Raw genomic sequence first — 22,710 nt, 5'->3', positions numbered from 1 at the left:
AGCTATTTGTCAATATGGCAATTGATGAAATTCTTTTGGTTGTTTCGTAAACATCGTGACATAAAGGTGGGGACAACGTGACACGTGCGTCCGCGACTGCGCCCGCTATAGACTAGTGGAGTTAGTGAGCAAGTGGTGTGCTGCGACCATCTTTGCGCTATCGCTTTCGTAATCATACCGTTAACTCCAGCTTATCCTAAACAATGCTGGCAGGAGGACGTACACAATGAGGAACTAATCCTTGGAGCACAGTAAGCTTACCTGGGTTAAGTTAATATCGTATTTACTTTTCAATACAGGTTTAGATTTTTAAAATTATATTACTATTAGAAAACGAAATTAATGCAGATTAGTAAATTAATAATTAACTTTGCCATGTAGTTCAAGCGGGCGAAGCCGCGAGAGGGTCGCTAGTATTGTATTTTTATTTTATACTTAAAATAAAGTAGTGTTTCAAAAGACCAATTATAAAATAGTTAATTTTAAATAAAATACATTGTTATAAATAAATTATAAGAAGCTAACAGACAAGAGATTATAAGTACATCATATCATCATCACATTTATGGTGAAATTTAAATAAATCACTAAAATCGCTCTCACTTGTACATTGACCATCAAAAGCTAATGAAGTCGGTGAATCACAGCACTCACAGACACCAGCATTTCGCGCCTGCGCCTTATGTGCGCTTGATTAATATCCTATTGTTTTAGTCAATGGCCTTTACGGTCGAGGAAATTACATCTATATGGTAAGGGAGGTATGTTGAACGTATAACTTTTTAAAGCATTTTGCATATCTAATGAACATGAATAGTCTCTATTATTACATGCATAAATGAAAAAATGTATATATTTTTATTTTTGTTGTGCAATACAGGTGATTGAAAAATTTGGAAATCTTACACTTAATTATAACGATATTAAAAAAATGTTAATGAACGTTACGAAATTACAAGCCAGACATTTCGTAATCCTGTTGCGCGGTTATAACGGAAATATTTACATTGTTCCGAAACGAGATAACAATGTTGATCCGTGCTCTAAATAATTAAAGTTAATTTTTATTATTAACGATATATCTAAACTAATAGAATTATGAAGGAGATTTATCAGTGTTTATATCACTTCATATGGGAATAAATAAAAGTTGTGAGTGACATTTACACACGAGACATTTTAAGGGCCAGAGGCAATGCTAACAGTAAGTGTAATGGATTACATTGAAACGATTAACGTGTTGTCATATAGTCCCTTCTTCGATAAATAGTCAAACTTTTCAGCTTTTTATAATATTAACAAATCAGAGTACATTTTTTCCTTTAAGTATAATAAAATGTTTAAAATGCTATTTGAATTAATTTAGAATAAGAAATAATATATAGTCTGAGTAAGTCTCTAGGTCATCTCGTAAGGTAGTTAATTACCTATATGAATAAAAAGAGTATTCTTCATGCTATGTGCACGAAAAAAAACGAGCTCGTAAAGAAATCATTAAACACTAGTTTTCAAGGAAGTACATATACAATCGGGAACAAAAATACAATTTCCCATACGAGCATGAGAATGACGTAACAGTGATCTGCACATAATAAACGAATTATCATATATACTTAATACTAGCTTTACATCTTTCATAATACCTACAAGCAATGTCTAAATCATTTGGCGGAGAGAGGTGAACGGAGTGTTTGAACACTAAGTTCCCTCTGCCGTAATAAAGCCAAAATTAAGAATTAACACAACAATAGATTAAATTTATAAATTAAAATTTAAAGACATTATAAACAATTTAATGTTTTATTTATCAGGAGGAAATTGTTTAACGCTACACTACATACAATTAGCTGATAACTCGAGGAAGTGTTCCACTACGTGCGTTTAGATACTAAAACGACATATAAACATACAGCTTGATAGAACAAAAAGCATTTCAATAAGATTTCTTTGATGAGAAATGAGAAGAATCGCTTAAGTTGGTTTTAAGGGGTTGAAACAACTTACATACACTTACACGACATATTACTACTATGACCTGGATATGGAGGTCGTCGTGGCGCAAAGGCACGATATATGAAAACTGTAAACGTAACGGTGATGGGTTCGATGCCTCCTCGTGAAATGGATTATTATCACACTTTTGTTCTGGTAACAGACGTTAAGTTTCGCCACTCAATTTTCTCTCTCTCAATCTCATTGCGTGTACATTTTCAAAATTTGGGATATCGGATAAGGGAACAGAGTGTTATAACATTAAGTTCCTTCTGCCTATACTGTGACAAAAAAAATGTGGGCAATATATTCAGCGACAAAATAACTTAAATCCAAAAAGAGTGTAGAAACATTACTATTACGTGCTCTATCAAAAACCATTAGGAAAACAGTAAATAATACAGAAAAACTAACCTGGACAGGTGAAACTTGTACATCAACAAAGAACTCTGATTTCTATGCAATATTTTACTAAATTAAAGAACCACAAGTAACTATCGATAGCAGGCGGTAGATAACCAGTCAATAGAACGGAGAGCTAGTACTAGCACAGCAATGCAATTTCGATTAAGAAGCTTTGCAATCAATTTGGCAACGTTCAGGCAACTAATAAGAGTAACTGTCGACTAAATAAGATACTGACGAATTGTATAATCATTGCTTAACGATAAGAAAAAACAGTATATTTGTATCGTACGATCAATAAATCTGTTAACTGTTTTGGCACAGGCCCGATATGCAGAGTGGGATGTTCTTGTACGTTGAAAAGTTAAAAAGATACAATAAAATGTGAATTATTACTCAAAAATATCTAAAAATAATTATAAGAGATATTATTTTCTTAAAGCAAATGCTTCATAGAGACTTTCTCTATATTTATCTGTTCATTTTATTTTACTTTTTGATAGCTTATATTATTTGTGTTAGGTTAGTTTTAGCACAAAAGGTGTCCAACTCTCTCCTTTGACCAGAGCGAGGATGTGACCCGTGACTGACACAAAGAATAATGTAGACAGTATTGTACTCAGTATCGCGTGACCATTTACTGTACTTTAAATTGCCTATTCCTGATTAGTATACGGAACAAAATACAATACAACAGTATTTAGTCTTAGAAAAGAATAGTGTCTTGGTGATTCAAAAGAACAGAATAATTGTAACTATAACGCGTACTTATATGTAAATTTAAACTTAGGTATTTCTAAGAAAAATAAGAACGTAAATTGCTCTACTACCTTTTTATATACCTACGTTTAAGCCTTTATGTGAAAATATTTCAAAGCATTTCCATATTTAGCATAATTATTTTGAAATCCGTGTCAAGTGTATCTTGACATGCTGAGATATGTTTACTAGAGCTATAAACTAAGCAACTGAAATTTAATTTACTATAATTTAAATTTACTATATAAATAGATATATAAATATCTATTTGTATCACATAGCACATTGACAGAATTTTCAATTCTTTCACAAGCACAATTTCAACAAGCACCAAACAAAAACTGCAATCACGAAAAAAGAAAACAAATAATATATGCAATAAAATTGCATATAAGAACTCAATAGTGATAAAAAATAAAGGTATCCTCGATCTTAGTACATTGAGAGCGCTTGCGAAACGCACCGGTCTAAATCACAGGCGACATTGCACTGGCAGAGAAAAGGTGTCGTATAAAAAGTTCGCAATAAGCACTAAACACGCGGAAAAAATTAACGAGAATGTACAGAGTAAGCGGCGATCTCGGACGGTTAACTGTATGAGATAGAACGGTGCCGGCTCACTGAGTGATGGACTGTTGTTGTCCAGATCGACTATCGCAATTTGTCCAATTATATTGGCAAAATTCTGTCATCTATTTAAATTCATTCAACATAATTCATCAACAAAAGAAATCTATGTAACAATTGTTGTAATTTAGGGAATTAAAATTAACAAAATAGTTGACAAAATAGAATTGAATTGTCTCGATAAGAATAGGAAATGTTTGACTAGCTTTTTTTTATCTAATAGTACCAACATTTTAATTAAGATTCGCACATTGCTTCCTACCTTGGGGCCAAGTGTCAAAAAAATGGTAAAGGACGCAACGTTTACCGCCTCCATAACACTGGAGAAGTGTAAAAATATAATGATATTCCAAAAACAGGTTAATAAAACAAAACTCGAAACATCGTATCAACTGCGTCCATCACTAAAGAGTGAAGGAGGCTGCGCATGCGACGTACTCGTACGTAAATATCGTGACATTTGCCGCACATCTGCGACTGAGAGCAGACACGCACGTTTGATACGCTTTCGTAATAGCAAAGGTGAACGATCGATGTTTGATCTAGATCCCTTGTTCAGTTCAGTAAACGTTAAAAATTCTTAATATAACTTACATAAAAATATAATATAAGACCACCAATGCAAAGAGATATATCAGGTAACTTTGTACCCCCCAAGGAACACATGCGTGAACTATTAAAAAAATCAAAGGAATATGGCTAACAAATGTCTATTGTTCTCTCATCAGTTTAGACTTGCAAGAAAATTTTAAACTCACTTCTGTTAAAAAACCCTTAAGCATCAATCAGAGTAAACGCGCCTAATTGTAGCTTATTTCCTGCATTGACGGTCGAGGTCGCATACTTATGCAGGTGCTTTCCATAGAATACAATCTTGGATAAATATACATTAACGGTATTAATATTATCTATGCCGACTTAAAGTTACTAATTTCGGATGATATTGAAAACTTACATAACACTTGAACATCTAAATATCATAAGCATTACACAGTATGTTATTATCTGAAGTCGATATTATAGCTTAGGATTTATTTATACGATTAAAAAAAGCCTATATATTCAGCCAACGAAAATGAACTACCAACTACACAACAACCTGCCATCTCATAATAACTTAATGTCATATTTTTAAGCTTTGGATTTATGTAAATAATAACATAATTATCAATAATAATAAAAAAGAAATCATTTTCAATAGCCACTTAAGCTAATAGCAGTGATAAGCCGATTATTATGCAAGTAACTCGTTTCTTACATAGTCAACCAACTGTCAACCATAAAATATTATTATAACATTTTCGTATTCAGCTTCACGCATGTGATAGAGTAAGAGAGGGGGTAGTGTTATAACACTCTGTTTCATATACATATTTCTGTTATTATAACAAGATTTCTTTTTTGTTTTTAAAAAAAATGCAAATTTAAATTTAAGCTCCATAATCGTTAAAAGACCTGTCGTGGAATAGAGGCACAAAGTGTGACTGTGGGATCGACCCCACAACCAGACGCACTTAAAGTCACACTTTGTAAAAAAAAATATGAACTATAGATAAAATATGTTTTATTTATATAGTCCACTTACAATATCAAAATAGCAAGAACATGTGTAATAGTTTTAACGGTATCCATCGTCATTGTCCTCACTAATTGAAAAATTAAGTAAATTCGCCGGTGACTCAGTTCAATGTTCCATACAGTCCATACAGTCTTATGTGCATAAAAAACAAACTCGATATCTTTTTTTATAATAATATTCTTCGAAGCTCTACCATTCACGATGCGACAGTGTCATTGGCTGATTTGTTATGTAAATTATACTTTCTTTTTTGGAGACATCGTTTCGTACACAATAAAGATTGCGTGTGTTAAATAATAAAAATATAAAGATAATATAATATTTTAAAAACAAATGTTTTTACAGACTTTTTTGAATTCATTTTAGGAATATGCTATAGCATTTTCGTATGACACAAAGGTTAAATCACATATTTAGTTGTTAATATAACAAATATTAAACTATATAGTCATATAGAGATAGAATGTAAGTGGTCCATTGATGAACTTACTAATTTAGGTCTCACGTGGCACACCACAGAGCGGGCGGAATCGTCATCACTGGTGCTCTCCAAGCAATCTGAGAGTGAAGGAGATCTTCTTGCTGGCCACTTGAGTGATTTCTCCGAACATGGACTTGGGATAGACAAAGGAGGAGGCAGCCGGGAACCTTGACCTCGCCACCAAGACACCAGCGCTGGCGCCACACCGACCACCATGGCAAGTCCGAGTCGCACCATCATAACCAAATGTTTAAAATTCACACATTCATAATTAAGTGTCTACTAATATGCCACAATCGTTAGCGAAGCATCGCTCGTAAATAAAAACGCGGCTATTTTCGATCGATGCAGTCCCACAGTGTCTCGCGGTGTCACTGAAACCTGCACGCTAAGGATTATCCGTCAACGTGATGCCGCGAGAGCACGCGCAAGTTAATAAATCACGCACGAAACTAACAAAACATTTCAGGAATTCAAGACGTGTACAAACTATAAAGACGCGAGTGCCCGACGCGGCTGAGGAGAGACTATTTCATTAATTGCGCACGTACGGAGCGGAGGCCAGACAAAAAGTGGTGATTGTTACAGTTGCACGAATGCAGCACAGGACGGTTTCCTCTCACGCTCGCAGGCAGCCGAGTGGCGGTCGTTGACGCTGGTGCCCCCTCCAGAGAGCCCCTCTCCAGCCGCCCGCCCACAGAACTACCCCCCTGATACTGTTCCGCGAGTTACCCACCCGCTGGAAGAGTTCCTTGGGTAAGTATTGTGAAATTGCAACATTCTAAACTGACTTAACTGATTGTATTTTTAGAATAATATTAATCCCGTGGAACGATTATTTTCGTTTCAATATCGACACTGGGATCTCCTGTGTCGTAACTCGTAATCCGGGTCAAGCGTAAAAGAAACAATTTCATTGTTCAAATAAATGATAAGCTATTCTATTATGTAACTCTATGTTGTAAAAGGATTAGATCATAATATAATAGTAATTTAATTAGGTGCTCATTAAAAGATATATAACATCACTTATTGCTGCTGCCGCTGCTAATATGTAATTAAAAAGGTGTGGACAATACATTTTATTATATCTTTATACGCTCGATGTAGACGGCGATTTAAAACATTTCGCCAAACCGGTCGAATGGGTTTTATAAATTTCTCTTTCCATGTATGAGGAATTGGCGTCATCAATCGCAAAGGTAAGAATCTCCAAATGGACAAAATATGTCATTTTATACAGACTCTACATTGCATATTACATGTACCTACATATACTTAGGTACTTAGGTAGAAAGTAGAACGCAGTTGCAGCGCCAGGGGTATGGGTGGACGAGGTGGTGTGGGTGTTTCCTCTCATCCCACAAACCAACTTTAACTTTTCAAACGCAGTATAAATGTGCTTAGAGCTATATTGACTTAAGTTCTATGAATTTAATTATCATTGCTCATAATTATAAATAATTGCAGTATAAAATAATTGTTTTAATATAAAGTATCTCTTCTTTTTACTAAACCGTTGCAAAAAAACATTTATAAAAAAACTATCCAATTCGACACTATCACTCAAGTGCATTTAAGAATCTTCCTCGTATGTAAAGTACTATTCCACAACTCCTTGACCTACAAGTTTCATATAATTTCATACAAAACTGTGAAATTGCATCAGCCTTTGCCACCCAAGTCGGGTTTGGGGTTGAGGCAGACGGATCGATGGCTGACGTCAGCAGCCAGACGAGACACGAGACCTAACTGAATCTGTTTTAATACCCTGCTATGTACTAACAGAATAGTTGTGAATTTAATTTCGTAACTTATTATATCCTAGGATAGACAATTTTAGGTACAGTTTAGTTACGTTTTTAAATTATGTGTAAATCTCTAAATAATTAAATAATAAACAAAAAGAGAAATGAAAAAAATAACTCGTATCATGTGTATGCCGCAATTTATTGAAAAATACCAACAAATCTTCGCGAAATAATTAATACGTAAATAATTCATGTGCTTCCGTTAAATAGAAATAATAATATAGGGATAACAGGATAACTCTATTATATGTACTACATACTTCGTTTCTTACATTTCCATTTATAGGTTTGCTTAGAAAGTTTTTGTTACACTAACTACATATTAGGTATATCCAGTAAAGCACTAATTTACTAAGAGTTAACAAAAAAATAATAGGGTGGCAAAAAAGAGTCAAATGTACATGTCAATTGATTCTTTATGCTTAATCCCCATCTAATCATCTTACTAGCGTCTGAATGTAAAGCGATGGTCGTGGTTTCCATCCCCACTAGGTGGAATAATTAGTAATTATTATCATTTCCTCGCTCTGGTAAATGAAAGCGCTGCATTCAATTCCGTCATTATAATCGGAATGTCTAGAAAATCTTAACACTTGCCCCAATTCCGTTTGTATGCTGAAAAAAATTTTTGTAGGGATGCCATTGCATGTTAAGCTGTCGAAGCAAGCATCGCGCCTTATCCAATAAAAGGTTTATATTGATTTAATCGCGATAGAGCATTGACTTTAGGGACAAAATCTGGAACACGGGATCGATTGAGGCTCTCCACCACCGTTGTCGTTAAAGGTAAATGACATGTAATCCTATACATATGTTATATACCTACCTACCTATGATGATCGCATGTTTAATCCTATCCTATATCTTATAAAACAAAGTCGCTTTTCGTGTCTGTCTGAATTTTCTAACTCTTCTTCTTCTTCTAAACCACCCAACGGATTTGCATGCGGTTTTCACCATTAGGTCGAGTATTTCTCAGGGAAGGTTTATATATAGTTTATTATTTGTACATTCTTATGTAAATTACCATAAATACGATAAATATGTATAAAGTCCTACCCGTTGAGATACTTTCGCGCATGCGCTGCTTTAATGGTAAGTACTACATGAAAATAATATACTGGAGTATTGTTCCTATTAATATGATCTACAAAAAAGTCCGCGAGAGCATATTCGTATTTTTTAAGAATAACGTGTAGTGATCATATTTCTGTCTAAAAATTGTAATTTCAATATATTTTTTATTGTGAGGGATATTTTTCCATAATGGTATTAATCCTTATCCTTTAAAATATTTTATTAAATATCTACGTTAAACGAAGATAAAATTTGCTTTTTACACAATTTCGAAATTGCGAGTAGTTTTAGAGAAAAACGCATTTAATTGTTAACACATCCCGCCGTTTACACATCAACTGTATCGAGTCAAGTTTTACTTATCCCTTACTCTCAGTATATAAATAAGTATATTAGTTACGTTGGCCATTTAATGTAGATCAAAACTGTCTTTTACTGTTTTTCATTTTAATAAGTACTTTAAAAGTTGTTACAATATCAAAATATCCTTACTGCGAAACGCGCCCCGCGACGTTTTGCTTATACAAGCGCGTCATGAGCAGTGATCGGTGGTTCAGTGGTAGAATGCTCGCCTGCCACGCGGGCGGCCCGGGTTCGATTCCCGGCCGATACATTCTATTTAATTTTCCTCACAGACAGCCATGTAGTGCCTACCCAACCGGTGTCGCTGTTTTAACAGCATTAACCACAAGCTCAAAAAAAAACCCTCCTGCCTCTATAGCGAAGAAGATTTAGATTGTGTTATTTATTTGTGTTTATTTTAAAACAATTGGAAAATCCTTATTGGAATTACGAAAATGCGGGTTGCATTAGGGTTTAATTAATTTTCACATTATCTTAAGTGCTTTGCAAACATACACTATATGAATAATTCAGTAGTTAAGGCGGGCGAAGCCGCGAGCAGGTTGCTAGTTTAATAATAAAATAAAACCCTTGTAGAGAAACTGTACCTTTTTTTTTTTTTTTTTTCGCTGGGAAATGTATTTACACAGACCGCCCATACGGAAGGCGTGCCTTACGGATGAGCGGTACTGTGGGACTCACCGGTGAAACCGGTCCTACCCACTAAAACCCAGCGGGAACCCTCTCCACCAAAATGAGACGCCGCAGGATCGCTCGCGCATACTACTACGACGCCTCAGTGGAAGGCCCGCCTTTCGCAGGCCATCGTCGCTTTCAGGGTTTTCCGCAATAACCTGTAGGAAGATCAGACTGACCCTCCCGCAGTAGCTCCTCTAGGGTAGGGGGAGTAGAAGATGCGCATACCGCCTTCTTCTACCCCCTGGCCTACGGCGGCGGAGTGTGTCTGCGTTCGAGCTGGACTCGCGCACCCGCTCCGCGGCCTCCTTCAATGCGATTACTGATTCGCAGAAGGAGACCATTGCAGACCAGTTCCTCTCACAGTCCAGCATAGCCCCTACCACACTGGCCAGTGAGAGGTCTCTTCCCACTACCGCCATCAAGGCATGGCGTTGTGGGGCCCAAGCGGGGCATTCAGCCAGAGTGTGATGCGCCGAATCCATGGAGGCATGACACTCATGGCACACCGGCGACATCTCCCGACGTGCAATCTGATGCAGGTACTTACCGAAACAACCGTGCCCCGTCAGAACCTGCACCAGTCTGAACGTCAGGACACCAAAACTCCTTTTAACCCAGCGATCCAAGTGTGGGCGAACTGCCTCCACTGTCGCTAGGCCTGCCGCCGGAGACCCCAGGTCCCCCCTCCATCGCCGGATCAGGGCTTCATCCGCTCTCCTCCTGATCCGTTCGACATCCTCACACGACGGTTGTACGCCTCGCGACCGCTCGCTTGTGCGAAAGGCATGAACTCTGGCAAGCACTTCCGCCTGTAATTCCCAAGGCGGATCGCTTGCCAAGAGAGTTGCCGCCGTCCAGGACACCGTACGGTACCCCCGAATTGCTCTCACCGCTATGAGACGCTGCGCTTTCCGCAATTGGGTCTTATTGCGAACGGTGAGAGAGTCTGCCCACACAGGGGCACCGTACAGAGCCATAGATCTCAACACGCCGACATAAAGCTGTCGGCATGGAGAATCTGGCCCTCCGACATTCGGCAGGAGCCTGCCGAGGGCCCCAGCAGCGTTTACTAGCTTCGGCGCAAGCTGAGCGAAGTGCGAAGCGAATGACCACCGTCCATCAAGGGTCAGACCCAGATACTTCATCTGAGTCCGAACCTCCACGTCCTGTCCCTGGACGCGCAGAGTAGCCCTACGGGGGGGACCCCTACGCGGGCCGTGGAATAGGAGGGCCTCAGTCTTGGGCATAGAGACTCTCAGACCCAGAGCTTCGATACGGTCGACGACAAGGCAGGTGCCGATTTCAGCCAAGTGTGCCGCCTCCTGGTAAGACGTTCCTCTGGCCGTGACTAGAGTGTCATCCGCATAACATATGACACTCATTCCAGGAGGAAGACGACCACGCAGGAGCCAATCATAGCCGAGATTCCAAAGTATCGGGCCCAAAACCGACCCCTGTGGAACCCCGCAACCGACGCTTCGTCGACCGATCTGGCCATTTCCCCCAATCCATAAGACTACTCTGTCTTGGAGGTAGTCATTTAACAGCCGCCGGAGATAGAAAGGCACCCCATGGTACCGAAGTGCCTCTCTTAGCGTCTCAAACGGCAGACTGTTAAAGGCGTTGACCACGTCCAACGAGACGGCGAGAAGAACATCTTTATCTGCCGTCGCGGCCAACGACCGGGTCTTCAGGGCGTTCAGGGCATCAATGGTCGAGCGACCGGCCCTAAACCCGAACTGTGCCTTTGAAAGACCAGGACCTACCTCCTCTAGGTGCTGAATAAGGCGGGCAGCAATGATCTTCTCTAAGATCTTGCCCATCTCATTCAGCAGCACTATTGGCCTATATGCGGAAGGAGAGTCCGGAGGACGACCATCCTTGCGCAGTAGGCATAGTCCTCCTTCCTTCCACAACTTCGGAAACTGTCCAGTTAACAGGCACTGATCAAATAGCTTCCGAAGTTCCTCACCAAGGTGTTCCAGGGCAATGCTCAAAATTCTTCCTGGAACGCCATCGGGTCCCGGAGCCGTTTTCTTAGCCCTCAGTCTCCTGAGTGCCATATTCATCTCTCCTTCAGATATGAGAGGGATAACCGACACCTCCTCATGCACAGAGGACGGAGCCATTCTAGGGGGGATGTGCCTAGGCGGCTCCGGAAACAAGTCCACCAGAAGGCGTGAGAGAAAGTCGGGTGACAGAGTTTCCGTTAGAGGAGCGCTTTGCGCGCGGATCTTTTTTTCGGGCAGCCAGATAGGGCCGCCCCCATGGAAATCTGTTAAGACCTGCTAATAACTCCTGATAAGCCTCACGCTTCGCTAAGCTAATAGCGTGCTGCAGAGCTTTCTTTCTTTCTTTATATATACCCTGCAGCTGACTCTCAAGTGCAGGGTCGAGACCGTCCCTTCTCCTACACCTTGTATACGCCCGTCGGGCCCGGATGCAAGAAGACCGCAGGGCAGCAATCTCAGGGGACCACCAGTACATTTGGCGACGGGCTGACCACCGCCGGGCTCTCGGCATGGCAGTGTCGCAAATTTTAGTCATTGCGTTCTGCAACTGGCCTGCCATAATTTCGACGCTTGAGCTGGAACCCATTATACTCTCCTGAGAGCTCCACTTTGCCACAATCGCAGCCTCTTTGGCCAGCTCTGAGTTCAGTCGACTAACAGCCCATCTAGGGAACCTTTGAGATGGACCCCTACGTTGAACCACCAGCGCTGTCTGAGCGGACACATCAAACCGAATATAAAGGTGATCGGACAAAGTCTCCACTTCTTCCTCTACTCTCCAGTTATTCACCTGGCACGCGACGGATGGAGAGGCAAAAGAGAGGTCCACTACGGACCCCCCATTATGCCGCACGCAAGTGAGTGCTGTCCCTACGTTAAGGAGAGACAGCCCGGAGAGCAGAGCCCACACCTGCACCGCTTTACCCTTTGCGTTTGATGAGGGGTTCCCCCACGCACGGGACTTAGCATTGAAATCCCCGAGGACAATGATTTTCCTCGGCGACTGTCTAGCAACGGCAACTCTGACGGAGTCAAGAAAATTCTCGAATTCCGCCAGACTGCGGTTGGGGGAAAAGTATACACCAATTATGACGTATTCTCCCCACTCTGCCACGACATATCCCGAGCCCCTTTCTAGAGTTGAGAGGGGAATATTGGTGATGGTTCCAGACGTGATAGCTACAGTGCCGTCCAAATCACCCAACCAACGAGGATGATTGGCGATAAAATACGGCTCACATACAACGCCAATGTCAATACTCCACTCTGCCATAGATTGCAGTAGTAAATCCTGCGCTCTGGCAGAGTGGTTGATGTTCACCTGTAGGAAGCGTGTTTGTCTTCTATCCATTATGATGACATAACACTTTCCTCTACGTCCTGACGGCCGCCGACTGCAGAGAGAAACTGTACCTATCTTAAGATATTTAGTTAAGTATTGCAATTATTTTTTATTTTATTTGAGGCTAGATATAAAATGTCTGTTAATTCTATTATTTTATAAATAAATATTATTAGTAAATAAAAATATTGATTTATTAGAAAAACAAAAACCGTTTAAGTGCCAGTTGATCTCGCCCGCCGAAAGTTTGTCAACGGGAACTAAACTTAAGTTAAACTTAAGTTTACGGGCGTACCCACTCTTTTTGTATGAAATCTGTTGATTTATTACAAAATGAGTTAACAATTATTACTTTACTTTTTCTTTTCAGGTACAGAAACCAAAATCTTTTATTATTTCCATATACGAATGCATCTTAAAGGTATTCGCAGAAAGATATTTTTGTCTGTTCGTCGAAACAACTGACCTAAAGAGCCGTTTCCTATTCCGTAACTAGTTAACTTTAGAAACATATCGCTATATTTTTTATAGTAGTCGTTATTTTTTTTCAATATCGCTTAATTCTTCATTTTCTATGCATTATAGATTTAAGACGATTTAAATAAGCTGGTTTATGCGACTCATGGCGATTTGCTTATTTAACTAGATAGATTAAAGGAAAATATTTTGAATATAAACAATGCAATAATAAAATTTTACTTAGAACTATTTAACTTATGCAACGCAACGATGATAATATAACGATTCATAATAAAGATAGTTCAAAAATTATATTCGATTCGTGGCCATTATAATATGAGCATTTAGAATTCATATTACAATTATGCAAAAAAAATAGCAACGAAAGGTGTTTTCTTGAATAACTAAGGACTTAACAGGCTATTTTGGCGTCTTATCGTCTTATTGCAGTCCTCGGAGCCACACGCTCTCGTAAATAGATCGAAAGAAGAGAGGGTCGGGTATAACTGACATTTAAGCGATTTTGTAATTTTACTAATACACAAATATGATACGAAAGGCAATTAATTTGGAAAGCTATTTATCTAACAAAAAAATTTAAACTTTAATTGCGTTTTAAATAACCAAACTGGGAGATTCGAATAACTTTAAATTTTATAAATGTGTAAAATATATTTTATGTATCTATCTAATCGTTATCTTGCCTCCCAAACTTTACAATTTTTGCTCACACTTTTTTAAGCCCAATGGAATTGGGTTGAAACACCGTGAGGCCCGTTAAGTTCAAAATTTTTATATTTCTAAATATTTTTGTTTCTTTGTAGAGGATTGAATAATAAAAAGATTTATACCGATCGACCTGCTCCTCTAATGGCGTGTAAACCATGACAATAATAAAAGATATACAAAATACTCTTATCGGTATCCAAGTTATTAGGCGAGTTAACAATTTTAGTACCAATTTTAATCTATTTATTTGCAGATCCGAATCGCGGTATGATACTTTGTACCACGTACTAGGACCGTCGTCAAAGGTGAATCCATGCGGAAGTTTATTTTTATCCAGTCTCATTTCACACCTTCATAAAGGTGCACTGCCTACTACTGTTGAGCTTTAGAAACAATAAAATAGTGTTAATATGTCGTAGGAAATTTTACAATCCTACTTTACCGAGTGACAAACCACGTCTTGTATAGTTACTCAATAACTATGTGCTTATAATTAAAACAGAAACTAGTGATTACGAAGCAATGTATATTCGAATTTCTTCTCCCAACTTATATGTTGACACGTTTCTATGTGGAATTTAAATATAATTAATATTTTAAATAGCATTTTATAACATTATATATTCAAATAAATGTGTATATTTACGGCATTAGGGATTATTTGAGTCATTTTTATTTCTGATTGACAAATGCATGCATCTTGAATTGAAAATCGATGAAGGTGAATCTTATACTTTTTATAATTAAAGGATTGTAGGTAATAGACACGAACAGCACCCTCACTTAAATATTGTGCATTCGAGACATAAATATGTAGGTATACAATTTTTTTTATAATGATTGATATAATTTATGAGTAAGAAAATATAGTCGAATTGATAACCTCATTTTCTTACAGAAATCCGTTAAAAAAGTAAACATTCGCATTTATATGAAAAAATTGTAAATGGTATAAAAAAACCAAAGTAGAAAGGTAAGTCCACTTTTGATAGTCTGACAACGATAATAAATATCAGTTATATATCTATGTGTTCGGCAAAGTTACAAAATCAATTATTAAGAAATCAATTATGATACATAAATAATAGATTATACAAAAATATGTATACAGGTTATAAGGACATTTATTATGTTGATTTGCAATCTTATCTTGAAGATAAAAGCCAAGTCATAATCAAAGCAGAGTATTAAAACATTATAGTGTGTGAAATATATGTGACCAAATAAGTAAATTTAATATTAAAGTTTATTATATATTCCTTTTATAAGTTTGTGTTTGTATCATCTCATAATATTCTTTATTAATATTTCAAAGCTAATGGGTTTGTTTGATTTTAACTTGGTCTCAGGAAGTACTGGTTCAATTTGAAAGAGGTTATAACATCACTAATATAGTGCCACTATATCATGTTAATCATGTTTTGATATCCAGCATACTTGTTGTCTGCTCTCTGGGGTACTAAACTAATTAAGTCATAGGTCATAATATTAGTTATTTTCATTTCAATGTCATGGGCGCAAAACTATTTTTGGTATAATATTCTTTATTAAAAAAGTATAAATATAATGTATCTTAACTTACCTCCTTAGCAATCTGATCAAGGGCCTGCTCCTCTGCAGTCGCCTTGGTCTGGGTGCGCTGTCGCCGCGACGGGTCCATCGTGACTGTCGCTGCACTTGCTAAAATATTTAAAGTAAGTATTATTGTATAAATTTAGTTTTTTTTTTTGTGTTACATTGTATCCTGCACAGAGCAGGATAGGCAGAGGGAACCTAGTGTCAGTGCCTAGGGCAGTGTAGTGATTGCATGTTGAGTGGCAGAACTCAATGCCACATTTTGCCTCAATGCCGGAGCAAAGAAATCATTAAATTAATAAGTATTTCATTTCCATGAGTGGGATTCTAGTGGGAGTACTTTCCATTGTATGAGTGAGTGGGATTCTTTCACCAATTATGGCGCATGGGCTTACTTGGTCCCACATCTGGCCTTAAATTTAGTATATGAAAATCATCAATATTCTTTAATATTTAAATATATAAGAAAATTAAAATATTTTGTCTAGAGGAAAGAAAAAAAATAAATTTGTTACCCTGAGTGGAAATCTAACCTAGAACCATTGCATTAACAGTTGGAAGCTTGTCCCACTAGCAAATATAAATATAAACTCAATATTCAATGTATGTAGTTGAAATATAATTATTCTTAGTTATATTACCTTACTGCTAAGCATTGCAATAGGAATAAGGAGGTAAAAAGCAAAGTATTACAAATAAGGTTAATGGGCACTAGCTATTAAGTCAAATTATTAAATTTGTAAACAGTGTTTATATTTCATAAATTCCTGACTGTTAGGTTAATTTTAATTATATAATGTATTATTTATTAATCAAATTGTATATTTTATATTTAATAATACAATAAATGGAATGTTAATAAAAAAAAATTGGTTGTGTTATGTTAAACATTAAAGTTTTAAAATAAAAACTATATTTTAATAATATTGTATATTAAAATTCCTATAAATAATTTACTCAGAATGCAGTTAACTAATTACCCCAGAAGATTCTATTTCCATCATACTCTTATCATAATTGTCAACTTGAAATAAGGTTATCTGCTTTTGTAAGCAATTTTGTATAATTGACAAATTTATGACAAATAGCAACAAGACTTTTTGTATGTAAATGAAAATAGGAAGATAAAATACATATAACATTCTTTTCCAAGCTCCATGGCGCAAATGGATGGGTAGACATAGAAAACCTAGAGTGGAAATATTCTGTTCCCTTCATGAGCATACCTTTTTTTGTTATCAGAGTAAATAAATTAAAATAATTCATTACAGTTAGACACTGTGTCTAAGCATCATGATAGACTAAATATATATTAATATTAATCCCAAATATTGAAGCTATCAAATTGTTTTTTTATTAAGAGACATTTAGACATATGATACACCACAGACAAGAACTATAAGGATTCATATTAGTCTTTAAGTTATTCTATGGCTTCTTTGATGGGTAGAATTTTTTATTTAACTTATGAATAACATAATTTACTTATTTGATTGTTTGTAATGTAAATAAATGATTAGAAAGAGCCTATTATTATTCATTTGAAACAAAACTTACATTTGTCTTGCAAATTGACCATCACAATTTTAAATACTATTCACAATATTATATTAAGATTTGTGGTGATTTGATATATATAAGGTTTTTATATTTGTAAATGTACTGAACACTTATGCACAAATGCTTTCTAATCCTCTGAGATCAGAGAGAATCTAATTTGCATATTTATCTGGAACAGACCAACTATAACCTAGAGGGTTCGTTGTTCTTTTCCGCGTGGATGTTTTCAAAAACATTATTAGAATTATAACACTAGGAGGAAAACGGGTGGGCACATAGCCAACATATTTTTAATGGCAGTCACTACAATGACATCATACTCACGGGGACAGTTTACAGATGTAAACACATCGTTTCGACATACACTTTTAACTTTTATGTCACTACGATATGGGTATCTTCACAATTTTCTTACCGTATAAAAACTATAAGAGATTCATTGAAAATAAGCTTTATTTAAAAAAATATGGAGACACCAAATTAATGTCTTCACGATTTATATTAATGTTCCAAAATATTTACAAAATTTATATTTATGAATTAGCGTGTTGGCACCACAATATTAAGTCACAATTTATTGATAAGTTTTACCAATTAAGTATTATAAAATTAAACTATTTTTACAAAAAATTAAACAGACATTTCATGACAAGCATGCCATTTTTTTCTGCCATTTAAAACTGTTGCGTTCCGAATTATAATGTCAGTTACAACATTATGGGTTCATTCGCCGTTTTCAAAACGATGATTTAAAAAATATATACCGTATACTTGTAACATGAAAATGTAAATAAATATTGCTAAAATCGTGGATTTATAAATATACAAAAACAAGAATAAAATATTTTATCATAAAATAATATAGATAACACTGCTAATTCCACTAAATAATTTTTGGAAGATCAATTATTTACACAACAAGCTCTTAAAAGTAAATAACTAAAAGAGCTGATAATTATCAAATGCCTGAATATATTTTCTTGAATCATGGACCAAATTATCCTTTAAAAAAAACGGTTATTACAGTACAAAAGCTACGAATCGTAGCCTACGATGCCAGTTGCCACTATATTACTATATACTACTCTTACTGCATTCGTTCACAGAAACGTCGAAGTTATAATTTAACCAATGACCATTGTCCCACCCATTATTTTAGTCCCTGATGAAACCGATGGGGACTGAAAATTTAAAGATTATGTTTCATTATATAACTCATATTTAGTAAAAGAAATGCTAAATAAAAATATTTAACAAAATGTAGATAAAAGAAAAATAAAACCAAATGTTATTATTTGTGAACATTTATTTATCTTAATAGATTTTTTCACATACATTTATAAATGGGAATATGCTGCAACAAAACACAAACATACAATATAAAATATTATACATGATTATTTATTCACTCTTGCTCTTTGGTGGGTCTTCTTTGTAGTATAGAAAGACAAAGGAGAACAAAAACACTCCAATCATCATTGAGAACGCACTCACATAGTATGGGAATGCACTTGGAATGAATCTTTCATATTGAGTGTGTTGCAGAGGTCGGACTGATACCTGTAAAAAATAGAAATATGAATATAAAGAAAAGAAAATCCATTTTCATGCTCTGGTAAGAAGACAAAGCACAGTGTTAAGTTCACCACTCAAGATGCAATGCAACACAAAAGTTGATAAGAATCATGACATGGAAAGCAGACCAGCTTTTCATCCAAATTATTGGCTTTTACATATTGAATGGTGGAACACATTAACTCTTTAAGCAAATGAGTTCTCTAGCTGTGTACAATATATATATATATATATACATATATATCCCCATATAAGTATGAATAGTTTAAAATTACCTGTGTAGAGTGATACAATCTGGTATATCCAATTCTATCATAGTCTACTTTGAACTGATAGACTCCCCACACATCTGGTACTTTGAAGATTGCCTCATATACACCATTGGGTTTCTTTTTCAAGGTTGTGCGAATGAAGGGATCTATGCGCACAAACTCTAATTGTACATCATTAGATTCAAATGGTTGCCATTTGCCATTCCTGAGTTCTTCAATTTCAATTCTATATACCTTTCAAACATAATTATATAAATTAGTATTGTAATATACAAAAAAAATACTCTTTCTAAAATAGATTATTGATGCTGATTTTATTAAAGTTATTTTAACTTCATATTTGTAGTATATTATATTTGTTATTAAATAATAGGGAGATATGTTACAGTTTTTAAAATATTTGCATATTAACATCATTACCTATACAATGCAGTAGTCCAAACATTCTAATAATACAGTCCATATATGGACTAGCCAATATAGTGAAATTCTGTAGTAGGCGCATAATATAAATATGCATTTATGCAAATAACAATAGTTAAACAGAAATTATTTATGAATATGCTGTCATTCATAATTTATACTCACAACAGTATCAGTAATAGTGTAAGTATTAGAGGTCTCCTTCTCTCCTTGCCTGTGGTGGTGTACACGGCCCACTCTAAGCTGGCCACGCTCACCAAACGCCCACTCACTCAGGTGCACAGCAAGTGCTTTGTTACCAGAGAGGGAAGCCTTCACTTTATCACCCTAGAATTTATAAAATACGTAATACATGATTATGGCTGCTTAGTTAATTACTAATTTGATAGTTACAAGCACAAATACATGATTTTTTAAGACATTGAATTACAATTCATTGTTATTAAATGTTATATTATTATAACACTAGGTTCCCTCTGCCTACACTGCTATGTGCAAGATACAGCATGAAGCTATCAATATTCTTAGGCATATATTATACACTAGCGGACCCAGACGCGGCTACGCCTGCTTGAAATATAAGAATATAATTTGTATAGGAATATAATTTCAATCTAGATGAAATGCTAAAAGTGACTATTATATTTGTTTTCATAAGGATGAATATCAAAATGACGCGGTAACGAACGCGGTCGCGTAGCGACGACGGTTGTTATTAACATGGCAGAATAAATTGCATGTCAAATTAGAAAGTATTTTAATTTATTAGTATATATGTGTAATGTAATATTATATAGCCTATAGCACTTCTGAAGAATGCAGCTTTCATACAAAACAAAAACAAAGTAAATCGATCAAACAAACAAACAAACAAACAAATAAACTCTTTAGCTTTATTATATTAGTATAGATGTAAAGCTACATCTTGTTTGATTTCATTTATCATTTCATGAGCTTTAGTTTCTTTTGTGAAAACCAGATTAAACTCAGTTGCATACTGTTGTCATAGTGATTTGATCATGAATTTAGCTTTCTTTATAAGCATAATTACACAGTTATTAAAGATTACCTAGCTGCTTGCAAAATAGGACAATTTAAATAATTTGAATTTAAAGGTTCAATTAAGTAGATATTAAAATATTCAATATATTTCTAATAAAAATTAAAATAATTAAGTATATACTTACATGGACTTTAGAAACAGGAGAGTTGAAAGCTTCATCAGAGAAAAAGAAAAGAGATCCACTGAATATTATTCTAGCATTGTTTCTAGCTTGAAGTGCTGCTAGGAGGACAGTTTTACGACCGACTGCATGAGGGTACTCCTTAACCTAAAATAGTAAATAGTTAGTATTGCATATTACATGTACATATTATAAGTATTTACTTAGAACTCAATCATTATATTATTGTTTATACATTTAATTTAGGACAGTCATTTAATTTAGGCATAAGGTTAAAAAAATATTGTTTGTTTAATTTCAAATCATTCAGTTCCTATAGCCTTCTCACAACATATTGGACAGTATCAAAAGACATAACAAGCAATTTTTTTTACAAATTTTAAAAAACACTGAATAGGGTATAAACAAGGAAATTCTGTGAAATATGTATTTTTTCGACAGATTCCTCCTTAAATTAGTACAATAAAATATATTTAATTAGAATAAGATTCCTTATATATAGAAAATAAATATATACCTGACTCTTAGGATTATAGCTGTAAGCTGTACTATCGGCTGTCAGTATAGGCAGGACCAGGCTATTATCCTTATCTAATATTAGACCTGTACCTTCAAAGAGTAATGGCTGTGTGTTTTGAGAACCAACAATTGTAGGAGCATTGATTAAATTTTTGGGAGACACTACTATCCTAGTGTGGTCTCCATCATCCAGACTGTCATAATTGAAATGGTCAATTACAGCTGCAGATTCTTCATCCATCTGGGATAAAAAATACGTTCAGATTAAAAAGTATTTAAAGTGACTAATAAGATGTTTCTTGCATACAAAAATTGGTAGGTAATTTGCTTGACAGTGATCTGCTCTCAGGCAATATAAATAATAAATATCAGTAGAACAAAAGGGGCTTAATTCACCATGATTAAACAACTGAACTGAACAAGGGAGTTCACTTTTAGGTGATCAACTACGCCATGAGAACGATGCACATGTATAAAAGATATTTACATACTCATCCCTCGGCATCCACAACAAGTTAATAATAATAATTACACTTTAAAATAAATGTACCTATGCACAATTGACATGAGAACTATTATAGAGGTAATTATAAATTAAATCTACAGACAAAGTCTTACCTCAAATCCACATTCAGAAGCAATCTCCCTGTAGACATCGCCTGCCGCAGAGTTACCAGCCATGAGTACATTTCCACCATCATCAATAAACTTTGTGATGGCTTCCGTGTCTATTTGACCACCAAACTCGACGACGGATGGTGAAAAGACTATTAGATTTTTATACAAATATTCCCCATACTTAGATAGCACTAGGTTAGCATCGTCAGCTAACTTAAAAACAAGATTGTAGCCCCGATCTGAAATAGGTGATTAATATATAAGAAAAAATCATATAAGATGTAAATTCTGGTTTATTTTTACTAGTATAGTACCATCAAGACTTCAGCACGTAAATTAAATAATGTATTCTTAAAAAACCCGGCACCTTATCAATAGACACGCAATCGACTTAATTCATACCTTGAAGAGATTTGAAAAATTGTGAATGAGTCTCTCTAATGTTCAAATTGTCCACTAGTACTAGAGTTTCTTGATCTGCATAGGCTATTGAAAAGCATGCTATTATTCCCAATACTACGGCAATCTTCATTTTTATTTCACTTAAATATACCGCAAGTTAATCTCTTTTGACAACCGCAAATCTTAATCTCTGACGTGTTCAAGCCTCAAGGTTCACAGAACCAAAATCATCACTAAACTAAAGAGTAGTTAAGTAAATTTATTAAAA

The 22,710-nt window shown here is 35.6% G+C and overlaps 2 protein-coding genes and 1 long non-coding RNA gene across 6 annotated transcripts in view; 1 reads left to right on the top strand and 2 right to left on the bottom strand.

The window, feature by feature from the left end:
• The window catches only part of LOC146527931 (leucine-rich repeat flightless-interacting protein 2), a 32,487-nt gene extending 14,678 nt beyond the window's left edge, over positions 1-17,809 (bottom strand). Inside the window, exons 1-2 of one of the 3 annotated variants that reach the window (XM_085204070.1) lie at positions 17,774-17,809; positions 15,897-15,994 (exon numbers count right to left, since the gene is read on the bottom strand). In XM_085204070.1, coding sequence (XP_085060196.1) covers positions 15,897-15,974 — 78 coding nt within the window. In that variant the 5' untranslated portion in view covers positions 15,975-15,994; positions 17,774-17,809. Of the gene's footprint in view, positions 1-5,852; positions 6,084-15,896; positions 15,995-17,446; positions 17,589-17,773 lie in introns of those variants that run through there. The other 2 variants (XM_085204068.1, XM_085204067.1) reach the window with 2 other exon arrangements.
• LOC146527932 (uncharacterized) lies at positions 114-16,036 on the top strand. 2 transcript variants are annotated; one of them, XR_014879144.1, is made up of 5 exons: positions 114-251; positions 5,861-6,599; positions 14,568-14,619; positions 15,213-15,287; positions 15,905-16,036. It is a non-coding gene; the product is annotated as an uncharacterized LOC146527932 (long non-coding RNA). The 2 variants fall into 2 exon arrangements; XR_014879143.1 differs by lacking the exon at positions 114-251 and having other exon boundaries at positions 6,458-6,599; positions 14,568-15,127.
• Positions 17,810-18,737: 928 nt separating the features above from the next.
• On the bottom strand, positions 18,738-22,641 carry Ost48 (dolichyl-diphosphooligosaccharide--protein glycosyltransferase non-catalytic subunit Ost48). The gene is made up of 7 exons (XM_085204072.1): positions 22,443-22,641; positions 22,041-22,279; positions 21,421-21,663; positions 20,907-21,050; positions 19,885-20,046; positions 19,300-19,530; positions 18,738-19,009 (listed from the first exon to the last, which is right to left on the bottom strand). The coding sequence occupies exons 1-7, from the start codon at positions 22,570-22,572 to the stop codon at positions 18,851-18,853; spliced, it is 1,308 nt and encodes a 435-aa protein (XP_085060198.1). The 5' UTR covers positions 22,573-22,641; the 3' UTR covers positions 18,738-18,850.
• Between the last annotated feature and the right edge of the window lie 69 nt (positions 22,642-22,710).

The sequence above is a fragment of the Heliconius melpomene genome, chromosome 20, assembly GCF_056956725.1.
Source record: "Heliconius melpomene rosina isolate 202511_hmr_F chromosome 20, ASM5695672v1, whole genome shotgun sequence".
Lineage (NCBI taxonomy): Eukaryota > Metazoa > Arthropoda > Insecta > Lepidoptera > Nymphalidae > Heliconius > Heliconius melpomene.
The sequence above is the reverse complement of the archived record's forward strand: the minus strand, read 5'-3'. Positions and strand labels throughout refer to the sequence as shown.

Coding starts and splice junctions, on each gene's coding strand:
- Ost48 (XM_085204072.1), bottom strand. CDS start 22,572: ATGAAGATTGCCGTAGTATTGGGAATAATAGCATGCTTTTCAATAGCC. Junction 21,051..21,420: donor GCTATAATCCTAAGAGTCAG/GTATATATTTAT, acceptor TTACTATTTTAG/GTTAAGGAGTACCCTCATGC. Junction 19,010..19,299: donor GATTGTATCACTCTACACAG/GTAATTTTAAAC, acceptor TATTTTTTACAG/GTATCAGTCCGACCTCTGCA.